Source organism: Aotus nancymaae, unplaced genomic scaffold (assembly GCF_030222135.1).
Source record: "Aotus nancymaae isolate 86718 unplaced genomic scaffold, 86718_ANA_hifiasm-v0.15.2.pri h1tg000059l, whole genome shotgun sequence".
Taxonomy (NCBI): domain Eukaryota; kingdom Metazoa; phylum Chordata; class Mammalia; order Primates; family Aotidae; genus Aotus; species Aotus nancymaae.
The window spans coordinates 13,486,266-13,498,345 of record NW_026988473.1 but is presented as its reverse complement, the minus strand read 5'-3'; the positions used below and the strand labels follow the sequence as shown (position 1 = coordinate 13,498,345).

The 12,080-nt window shown below is 37.3% G+C and overlaps 1 protein-coding gene across 1 annotated transcript; it reads right to left on the bottom strand.

Moving 5' to 3' along the window:
- Nucleotides 1–3,423: 3,423 nt before the first annotated feature.
- LOC135270188 (olfactory receptor 9G1) lies at nt 3,424–4,419 on the bottom strand. Its single transcript, XM_064365523.1, has one exon. It carries the CDS (start codon nt 4,417–4,419, stop codon nt 3,499–3,501), a length of 921 nt encoding a protein of 306 aa, XP_064221593.1. The 3' UTR covers nt 3,424–3,498.
- Nucleotides 4,420–12,080: the final 7,661 nt, after the last annotated feature.

The window sequence follows — 12,080 nt, the reverse complement described above, 5'->3', positions numbered from 1 at the left end:
CTCTGTTACCCAGACTGGAGTGTAGTGGCACAGTCTCAGCTCACTGCAACCTCTGCCTTCTGAGTTCAAGCAATTCTCCTGCCTCAGTCTCCTGAGTAGCTGGGATTAGGTGACTTCCACCTAATATATAATCTCTATTATATAGCTCCATCATATAGCTCCATTATAATCTTATGGGGCCACTGTCATATATGCAGTTCATCATTGACTGGCTGTCATTCTGAAGGGCATGACTGTACTTACATCTTTTTCCGAGCATTTTTGTGAATCATTTTCAGGCATTTACCAGAGTAATCCTACACTCTGCAAAACACGTCCCAGAATTTTTGGCTTTGATACAGGCTTTGAACTAACACTAATGTCTAGAGGTGGAAAAATACCAGTGAGGTACATTGTCACCAATGTGGTAAGAAAGATTGTTTTGGCCTGAGTGCATCTCTAGGTGGGCTCAATGGCACCAAGTTTATAGTTCATGCCCAAAATCATACTGGGTACAGATACAGAGAAAGAAGCAAGAATCTTCATTTTAGTTTTATTTCTCTGACACTTGAAATGAAAATTATCATTGTTGAAAGGTTCACATGCAAATGAAGTTCTTGAAATTGCTCCCTGTAAGACACTCTCTGCTATAATAGTAAACAAAAGTCAACATCACATCCCTGAGAGAAGTGCTTTTTGATGGAATCCCCAAGAATTCATGCCTGAGTTCTGGAAATAAAGGGATGAGAAAACACTGTGTCAAGCAAAATACTGTATCTTTGAATGTCTGAAAACCTGCAAGTCACCTCTTTATTGTGCCATGGGAATAGTATATCACCATTGCAAGTGGATTTGAAGAAAAATTCCTCCACCCAACTCACCCAGTGCTCATTCATACAAACCCACTCTTGAAGTTCAGAATGGAGAAAGGACTGATGGAAGACAAGGGACAGAGATCAGCACAAAGCACTGCTCAGTAGGCCAACTCCAGTGCTGGGTAGCGTTAAGACCTTCCTCCGTGGCCTGGATTGCCAGGTTCCCCAGTGGGCGTGTATACCCTGATGTAGTTCCTCCCCATCTCATGCTCTGGAAACTCACAGTTTTCCACCTGGCATGGTGAAGGCTGCAGCCACGACTTCCTTCAAAGGGTCTGTGGTTTCTTTCAGTTTTCCTGTTAAGTTCCTGTGTTGCTTCTTGGAAAAATCCTCACAGCATGTCTTTGCACTATTTAGTCTGTCCAAGTGTGAGACGCACACTAACCAAACCTCCAATCTACCATCTTAAAAAACTACTAAGTCAATCTTAAATAAGAAAACCAATCAGTTAATGGCCAAAATAGAAAAAAGAAGAAAAAGAATAGTCCCTCCCTAAGCAAGAAGGACTTCTCTGGCACTCTGCTCTTGGACTTAATCTGCACCATTGACTCTCCTGGGTCTCTAAACTGCCAGCCTGGAAGTGCACCCACAGCTCTCCTTGGTCTCAAGTCTCCTGTGCCACACTGCAGATTTAGACTTGCCACCCTTCAAAATTAATATGTGTCTATTGTAAATGTAATATGCAAATTGAATACACACACATATGCACACATTCTATTGGTTCTGCTTTTCTGAAGAATCCAGACTAATACAACCACTAGGAGTTGTGCATTTTTCAAAGGACATTAAGTTTAAGAAAATTTTTGTAAGGAAGAGACCACCCATATACTTTTGTACTTTTAAAAATGTTTTATTTAAGAAAACATGTATAAGAAAAATCTTACAAACCACTTTATCTCAAGAATTTAAACTTTATTTTTGACCTCAGTAATCAAATTCCTTTAGGAATTTATATTTTAATTTCAAATTAATATAAAATATTTCTCTGAATACTTCAAATCCATAATTTGCAGGTGAAACATTTCCAAAAGTGAGTGAAAAACTTACTGCTAAATTTACACTTAAACAGATTTATAAATTATTTTATAAAACATCTGGCCACATGCTTAATTACATTTTATGTTCTTCTTTATTTTTATGTCTTCCTAACATTATTATTAGCTGTACTTTATCTTTTCACTAAGATCTCTGCAATATTACTTAGACATGATTCTAGAGCTAACTTCCAAACATAAAACAATATAAATATGTATGTAGGCCAGCCATGTTTACAATATATGGGCATATTCTTATTTGAAGAATAAATTTTGGTAGCCTCCCCTAAAAATATTAGAAAAGAAGCCCTCAAATAGTTTGAGGACTCTCCTCTATAGTTACCTGTCAGGGTTTATGACACCGCGGTGTTTTAAGAATAGTTGTGTCACATCAGTTTTACTTTCTGTAATTGATGCTTCCCTCTGAAATGATGTATTTTCTAGTTACAGTCAAGCAACATAAAGTAATTGATTTACTACACTGTAATATATTAATTGAGTCTGTTAACATTACGTTAAAAAATGTATTTTATAGGAATTTTAATATCATTAGTGAGCAATAGAACATGTATTTTAGACAACCAGAAGACTGGGTTGGCATAAACAGCCTTCCTTTTTAGAACATTGCCTAAATTGAGCATCTTAGAATTACACTGTTGGACTCTGTTTCGGCTGTGTTACTGAGTGTTACAACTTGTATTGATTTTATTTCTTGCACCCACTTACCATGTTAATGCCCATGATTGCCAATGTGGATTTACTCTTCCACTCTGTGTGACTCTCCTACATTTTCTGGGTTTACCTGCCTGATTTAGTTTCTTGCATTTTCTTTCTTTACTGCTTATGCCACTTCAAACAAGGAAGTATATATGTTTATAAACAAATTACATTAGTTCTGACTTACATTGAAAAACTAATCAAAATTAAATGCCACTTGTCATATTCATCTTTTTGTTTTTAAATTTTTTTTATTGACAAACCATAATTTTATATGTGTACGGGGGTAAAATACAATGCTTCAGTATATGTTTACATTGTGGATTGAACATCTCAGACTAATTATTACGTCCATCACCTCGTACACTTATAATTGCTTTGTGGTGAGAACATTTAAGATCCACTGTTTAAGTGATTTTGAAATACACAATACACTACTATTAACTGTAGTCACCTTGTCCTGTAGTAATTCACCAGAACTGGTTCCTCACATCTACCTGAAACTTTGTTCCCTTTGATCAACAATTCTCCTTTCTCCACTCACCCTGCCCCAGTCACTGGCAACTACTATTCTATATGTACCAGTCAACCAAATCTTAGGCTAATGAGGTAGGCTGTTCATCACTTTATGAATATATAGGAGAGGCTTTGGGCCTTAAGTTTTAGGTTTGCTTTTAATTTAGAAAGACAAGACATTCACCTCAAATTCTTATATATTCAGAATTTTTCTTCTAAATTTTCCTAGTTTTCTTATATTACATGTCTGTAACTGTCATGTATCATGGGTGGGATTGGTCATGATGGAGCACAGTGGTAACTCTGCTTGAAATTAAAAAAAAAAAAACTCAATCTCAAATCATCTTTGTTTCTCCTCTGGTGGAGATAATCTTGATTTATGGGAGGAGTTTATTTAGAGCCTCTTTCACATCCTTATTCCTTAGGCTGTAGATCATGGGATTCAACATGGGGAATACCACAGTGTAAAATGTAGAAACTATTTTGTCTGATTCAAAGGAATAGCTAGATCCCCGGGGGAAGGCATAGATGTAGAGAATGGAGCCATAGTATAAAGTGACAGAGGTCAGGTGGGAAGAGCATGTGGAGAAGGCTTTGAGACGACCCTGGGAGGAGGAGATCCTCAAGACAGTGGCAATGATAAAGAGGTAAGAGGCCAGGATGAGCAGGGCGGGGGAGATGACGTTGAAGGCCAGCAGAAAATACATCAGAACCATATAGCCACCCTTCTCGCCACAGGCCAGCTTCACCAAGGGAAGCAAATCACAGAAAAAGTCATCAATGATGTTTTCACGGCAGAAGTAAAAGGAAAACGTCTTTTTGGTGATGATTGAAGAGTTAATAAAGCCCCCCAAATATGAGACTGCTACCAGAGATGCACATAGCTTTATGGACATGGCCCGAGCATAAAGCAGGGGCTTGGAGATGGCCACGTAGCGGTCATAAGCCATGGCAGCCAGCAGGTAGCACTCACTATAGGCCAGCCCAGCAGAGAAGAAAAACTGACACAGGCAGCCAGCAAAGGAGATGCTTTTGTCTTCAGAGATGCAGGTCACTAGGATCTTTGGGGTGTAGACAGAGGAATACCAGAGATCCAGAAATGACAGATTTCCAATGAAAAAATACATGGGTGTGTGGAGGCGGGAGTCATTACAGATCAACACCATGAGGGTGATATTTCCTACCACAGTCAGAGAGTACATGCCCAGGAACACCACAAACAGTCCCAGCTGCATCCCTGCATCTGTGGTGAAGCCCAGCAGGATGAACTCAGTCACTGTGTGATTGCTCCTCTCCATGGCTGTAAGGAATCTCACCTATGAGGAAGGAACGTTAGCTCGTTGTGAATCACTGTGATGAATATGTAGAATTATGCTACATAAGATCACATCTGTGGTAATTCTTGATGTCTAGAACCAACAATCTAATTAATTGTTTGTTTTAGAAAGTTTTCATTTTGCAACAATTAGACACTGTAATTATGTATTCAGTTTTAAATTTCTTAAGTTGATTAATTATGTTTTTCCTTAGGAATGACTGTTCACGTAAAGAAAAAACATACTCATAATTCCTGTTTTTCTTAAACTTTGATCATCTTCCTCTTGTTAATTTTCTTTTTTGCTAAATGTGTAAATTTCTATCTTTAAGTGTTACTTGTTTGTGTTTAAAATACTGGGCTTCCCTCTTAAATATATTTTTTAAAAAGTATTTTTATTCAAGTGCTTCTATATATTGAAACATTATGAAAGTGTTATAAATTCATATCTAAATATTATATATAGGCTTAAGAAAATACTAAGAAAATTATAAAGGAAAAAGAGAATAGATGCAAAGTTTTGGGGAAATTGTGTACAGAATGATATACAATGATGAAATTACAAAGTACACAGTACTTGCTATATTTTACATATATTCTGGAATAAATACAACAATAATAATTTTAAACACCAATTTTAATTGCATATACTACAGTATCGCTTATGATGACTTGTATATTCACCCACTCTTTTAAGGTTCTCTACATATAGAATTTACAAATGTACTATTGAAATTGGTAGACACAAATATATCTATCAAATGTATATCCATCTTACACTTTGAAGACAATTCTTGTTACACTAACTTCTCATTAACCTAAATCATTTTTTAGGTAAATAAATAGAAATTCAAGTGTACATGATTTTTATTTGTATGCTCATCCTCTTGGGACCTAGGATAAAACACCCGCTTCACACTCAACTCTCAATATGAGCATTAATAAACATCGATGTTAATAAACAGTGTTATTTCTAAGTAAATAGAGAACAATATCAAATTGTTCCTTTTGAGCTTTTGCTACCTCTACTTCACTCAGGTTTCAATGACTTTACATGGCTAAACCCAATGTGAAGTCCTCATCTGATTAGATCTATCTCCAGCATTTCTCATAGTTTATTGCTCCTTCTTTCTAGAAAATCTTTACTTGGGTTTCAGGTTGCCATACTTGTCTGGTTTTCTTCCACTTCTCTTGCTCGCTGAACCAATGCTTGAACCTCTTGTCTTCTCCGTCTGCCATCAATTTCTGGTAATCTCATCCAATCTGATGACTTTAAATGCTTCAACATGCCCATGACTCTAATGTTACCTCTCCTGACTATGCCTCCTCCCTGAAGTGTGACTCACGGATTCAAATGCCTAATTAATATTTCTTCTGTAATGTCTCCTGGGCATCTCCAGAAAATTTGAGTTCACAGGGAATACTCTTCTATCATTGTATTCTAAGAGCTATATTATTTGCTTAAGTGTTATCATTAAAAAGAAATTTTTACTGATAATTCTTTCTAAACCTGATCCTCATTCAGTCTTCTCCACTGCAGTGAATGGCATTATTCCATGTTAGGGACAGTCATTTTATGTTATTCTTGAGCACTCTCTTGCTTTCACTCTGTCACTTATTAATTTGCAACATGTCCTGGATTCCGTCTTTGAAATATAAATGGAACCTGACTAGTTTTTCCCAGCCCTAATGTTTTCACTCTATATGAGGTCATGATTAGCCTCTAATTGGTCTTCCTGCTTCCATTCTTTTCTTAAAAATTTATTTATTTGGGGAGGGATAGCATGGGGAGAACTGCCAGATATGGGTGAAGGGGAGGAAGGCAGCAAATCACACTGCCACGTATGCACCTAAGCAACAACCTTGCATGTTTTTCACATGTACCCCAAAACCTAAAATGCAATTAAAAAAAAAAAAAAAAAAAGAAAAAGTTTTGCCAAAATAAAAAAAAAAAAAAAATTTATTTATTATACTTTAAGTTCTTGGGCACATGTATACACGTGCCATGGTCATTTGCTGCATCCGTCACCTCGTCATCTACATTAGGTATTTCTCCTAAGCGATCCCTCCCCATTCCCCACAGCCCCTGCTATCCCTCCCCTGGTCCCCAACCCCCCAACAGACCCTGGTGTGTGATGCTCCCCTCCCTGTGTCTGTGTGTTCTCATTGTTCAAGACCCACTTATGAGTGAGAACACGTGTGTTTACTTTTCTGTTCTTGTGTCAGTTTGCTGAGAATGAGGGTTTCCAACTTCATCTATGCCCCTTCAAATGACATGAACTCATCAGTTTTTATGGCTGCATAGTATTCCATGGTTTATATGTGCCACGTTTTCTTTATCCACTCTACCTTTGATGGGCATTTGAGTTGGTTCAAGTCTTTGCTAATGTGAGCAGTGCCACAATAAACATATGTGTGCATGTGTCTTTATAATAGAATGACTTATAATCCTTTGGGTATATACCCAGTAATGGGATTGCTGAGTCAAATGGAATTTCTATTTCTAGATCCTTGAGGAATTTTAGCACTGTCTTCCACAGTGGTTGAACTAATTTATACTCTCAACAACAGTGTAAAAGCATTCCTATTTCTCCACATCCTCTCCAGCATCTGTTGTCCCCGGTGTTTTGATGATCGCCATTCTAACTGGAGTGAGATGGTATCTCAATGTGGTTTTGATTTGCATTTCTCTAATGACCAGTGATGATGAGCTTTTTATCATATGTTTGTTGGCTGCATAAATGTCTTCTTTTGAAAGTGCAGACACTTTCTATCCTTTGCCCACTTTTTGATGAGGTTTTTTTTTCTTGTAAATTTGTTTAAGTTCTTCGTAGATTCTGGATATTAGTCCTTTGTCAGATGGGTAGATTGCAAAATTTTTTCCCATTCTGGAGGTTGCTGGTTCACTCTAATGATAGCTTCTTTTGCTGTGCAGAAGCTCTTAAGTTTAATTAGATCCCATTTGTCTATTTTGGCTTTTGTTGTCATTGCTTTTGGTGTTTTAGTCATGAAGTCCTTGCCCATGCCTATGTTCTGAATGGTTTTGCCTAAGTTTTCTCCTAGGGTTTTTTTATGGTGTTAGGTCTTATGTTTAAATCTTTAATCAATCTGGAGTTAATTTTTGTATAAGGTGTAAGGAAGGGATCCAATTTCAGCTTTCTGCATATGGCCTGCCTGTTTTCTCAACACCGTTACTAAATAGGGAATCCTTTCCCCATTGCTTGTATTTGTCAGGTTTGTCAAAGGTCAGATGGTTGCAGATGTATGGTGCTATTTCTCTGGCCTCTGTTCTGTTCCACTGGTCTATATCTCTGTTTTGGTACCAGTACCATGCTGTTTTGCTTACTGTAGCCTTGTAGTATAGTTTGAAATCAGGTAGTATGATGCCTCCAGTTTTATTTTTTTTTTTTTTTGCTTAGGATTGTCTTGGCTATGGGGAGTCTTTTTGGTTATGTATGAAATTTAAGGTATTTTTTCCCAATTCTTGAAGAAAGTCAATGGTAGCTTGATGGAGATAGCATTGAATCTATAAATTACTTGGGCAGTATGACCATTTTCATGGTATTGATTCTTCCTATCCATAAGCATGGAATGTTTCTTCATCTGTTTGTGTCCTCTCTTGTATCCTTGAGCAGTGATTTGTAGTTCTCCTTGAAGAGGTCCTTCACATCCCTTTTTAGTTGTATTCCTAGGTATTTAAATCTCTCTGTAGCAATTACGAATGGAAGTTCACATGATTTGTCTCTCTGTTTGTTATTGATGTATAGGAATGCTTGTGATTTCTGCACATTGATTTTGTATCCTGAGACTTTGCTGAAGTCGCTTATCAGCTTAAAGAGATTTTGGGTTGAGATGATGGGGCTTTTCTTATCCCACTTGAGTCTTTCCACATGGCAGCCAAAATGGTCCTGTTTAAATGTCAGTTAGATCATGTTATTTTTCTGTTTGAAGAACTCCAACGACTTTTCCACTTTATCAGAATAAAAGTCAAATTCCTTGCAAAGATGTGCAAGATCTCCGTGCTCTTGCCCTCTTTACCTATTTGTTCCCATCTCCTACTCTTTTCATCTCTGTTCAATCCATTCCAGCCATGCTATCTTCCTTTCGGTTTCTAGAATAACATGGTATGATCAATGCCTTGCCTTCACTCCACCCTGTTGTAATGCTCTCCCCTTTAGGAATCTTTACTGTTGTAATGCTTTTCCCCTTAGGAGTCTTTATAGCTAGTTCCCACATATTTTTCAGTTCTTAATGCTTCTAATATTGCCTCCTAAAGGTGTTTCCTGGTCACCATATTGCAGTCTACTTCTCTGCAATTCTTATGGCCCTTTCCTGCTTTATGGCTCTCCTGTAGTTCTGCTCATTATCTAATATTACATCTCATTAGTTTAACTTCTTTTCTTTTCCCTTCACTAGAAAATTTTCTTTTCCATCTGCATTTGATGGAAAACATATATCAGTTCAATGTTAAATCATATTTATTTGTAGTTTTGTTCTGTGGCTATGTGGGCTGTTTTTTTTTTTTTTGAATTGACTACTTTATACAAAATAAGAGCAATTTTTTTGGAGCAAAATCTTTGAAAACGTGATTCCAGGGGAATTGCAAGAGGTTTCCTGAAGAAAAAAGCTGAAAACTGCTGGGCTCAACATCTTCTGATTCTAATATTCTCTCACTCTAATGACGATTAAAGATTTTGATCATTTATAAAAGTAACAGGAGATATTTGGTTTGTCATTTTTTAAAATTTATTCTGCCATTCTGTATTCACATTCAGTGTTAATATTGAGGTATGAGGTTCTGTTCCAGTCATTATGTTGATTGCTGCCTAGTGACTTTGTTTTCTTTACTGTGTTTTTGTTTTAAAGGACCTGTGAATTTTATGCTTTCTAGACATTGTATTCTGGTCCATATCAACTTTTTACTTCAAGATTCAGAAATCCTTTTAGCATTTCCTTTCTGGTAGTGACAAATTTCCTCAGTCTTTGCTCATCCGAGAAAGAGTTTACTTCCCTTTCATTTATGAAAGTTAGTTTTGCTGCATAAAAATTAATTGGCTAGCCATTATTTTTTTTAAGGAGGCTACAGACAGGACCCCAATCTCTCCTGGCTTGTAAAGTTTCTAGTGAGTATGCTGTTAGTCTGATAGGTTTGTTTTATAGTTTACTTGCTGCTTTTTTCTCACTGCCCTTAGAATGCTTTCCTTTATGTTGACTTTAGAGAGCATGATGACTATATGCGTTGATGAGGACCATTTTCAGTGAATCCCCCAAGAGTTCTTTGAACTTACTGTATTTAGATGTCTAGATCTCTTACAGGGCCAGGGAAATTTTCTGCAACTATTCTCTTTAATAAATTTTCCAACCTTTTTGCTTTTCCTTGTCACACAGGAATACAAGTTATTTTTAGATTTGGATGTTTTATATAATCTTATATTTCTTGGAGACTTTGTTCATTTTTTTTTCTTCTTCTCTTCTTTAGTTTTGTCTGATTGGGTTAATTCAAATTCTTGCCTTCAAGTTCTGAAATTCTTTTTTCTACTCTGTCTAGTCTATTGTTAAAATTTTCTACTTTATTTTGTAATTTTTAAAATATGTCTTTTGTTTTCAATAGTTCTGAATGGTTTTTCTTCAAATTATTCTATCTATTTAGAAAACTTTTCATTTCTGTCCTTGTTTTAAAAATTTCTTTATGTTGGTTTACACCATTTTCTGGTATATCCTTGAGTAGTTTAATAATCAATCTTTTAATTCTTTATCTTGTATGTCAAAAATTTCATCTTGATTTGGATCCATTGCTAGAGAGATCGTGTAATCTTTTGTCAGTGTTACAGAACACTTTTTTCACATTATCAGAATTATTTTTCTGCTTTCTTCTTACTTGGGTAGACTATTTCTTCTAATTTTTTTTATTTTCTTTTTTATCTCGTGGTTTTGATTTGCATTTCTCTGACTAGTGATCTTCTAATTATTTTTAAATTTATTTTTGATTTGACTGTTTTTTTAAGTTTATTTTTTACCCCCTTGAGGATGTGACTTTATCTTTATAGTTTATTATTGTAATCTAGTTCAGCTCTGAAAGTTTTAAGGGTTGCAGACTCCATGAGTTTCTTGGTTATAGAGAGTCTTTGTATAGTGGCTTTCTCAGATGCTGATTGTAGAAGCAATGTTCTCAGTGTGTGAGCAGGTTCACTGTCTCTTGTGGAGCTCGAATGGCAGAGGTCTCATGAATCTTATCTTGTTCCCTAGTAATGTGCATTTTATTTATTATTAATTAATTAATTCCCCCAGTACTTTATTCCCTGGATTGATAAGTTCAGGTTTCAGGCCAGCAGGAGTTATTCATGGGTAAAAACTAGCTATAGCTAAAGCAAGTGGGTAAATACAATACCCAATGGTAGGCAGAGGTCCCAGCCTTGACAGAGACAGCTGAGGGAGTCCACAGTGAAATACAGTGAGCTATTTACAGAAATAGGGAGAGAGCAACCTTAACTCCTCTATCAAGCCAGCAAGAAAGTGATTCACCTCCCAGTCACATGAATCACACTCTCACCCCTGACCTAGTGTTCCGGTCATTCAGATCAGACCAGCACCTCTTTTCATCTGCAGGAATGCTGATGTTCCATGTAGAGAGGGATTGTGACTTTACTTCTCAGGCAAGCCTGAATCTGGAGGGCACTCATCCTGGGGGGATGCAATTACCCTGAAGCATTCCAGAAATGCTACAGGTACACTGCACTGAGGTCCCTTGGGAGAAGCCCCTGCTGTGTCCACAATGGTAGGTGAGAGGGAGAAGAAGTAACCTCCAGACCCTTCACAAGCATCAGGGCTGCCTGACTGTCAAGGTACAGCTACAGATTTTTCCCACTGAGCCAAGCATTGCACTTGTCCCTCTGCTAAAATTTACCACAAGTGGAAGTCTAAGACTCAAGACCTGACATCTGGATTATTTGTCGCATGGGGTGCTCTCTTGTTGTAGCATACTTCCTGTTCCCTTAAGAATAGGAGTCTCTCAGGGACAGTCTACTGTGAATTCTGCTTCTTCTCTGGGTTTAGACACCCAATGTTGGTGCTACACTCCAGTCTGGTTCTGGGAATGTCTGCACATGATCCAGCAATGTGACCTGTCCTCATGTCTCTCAGAAGCAGGCATCTGATGGGGTGGTAGGGGAGTGATGTAGACTCTGTAAGATTTCCTTGGTTATAGATAGCCTTAGTGTGATGGTTTTCTCAGATGCCAGTTGTAGTAATAATGAACAGGTCACATGGGCAGATAGAAGACCTCCTGGTTAGCCAGGGTGATGCGGGCAATATTGACAGCTGAGGTCACACGAAAGTTTTTTCCTTCCTGGGTGCTGTGTTGCTCTGCCTGCAGATACCGTAATGAACAGTGTTGATTTGACTCTATAAAGCAAGTTGTACTTACAAAACAGCACCAGCTGCGGTGGTAGCAGTGGGATTTGTGCTTGCCTTATGTTACCCAGAGAGGCTACTCTGCTGTTTTAAGCAGTGGGCATGGCCATAGAGTTAATAAATCATGATTTTATATGTTTGTGGGGATAAAATACAATGCTTCAGTATATGTATACATTGTGGATTGAACATCTCAGACTAATTATTACGTCCATCACCTCGTACACTTATCAT

What these genes read in the sequence shown, in the direction of transcription:
- LOC135270188 (XM_064365523.1), bottom strand. Translation starts at nt 4,419, where the DNA reads ATGGAGAGGAGCAATCACACAGTGACTGAGTTCATCCTGCTGGGCTTC.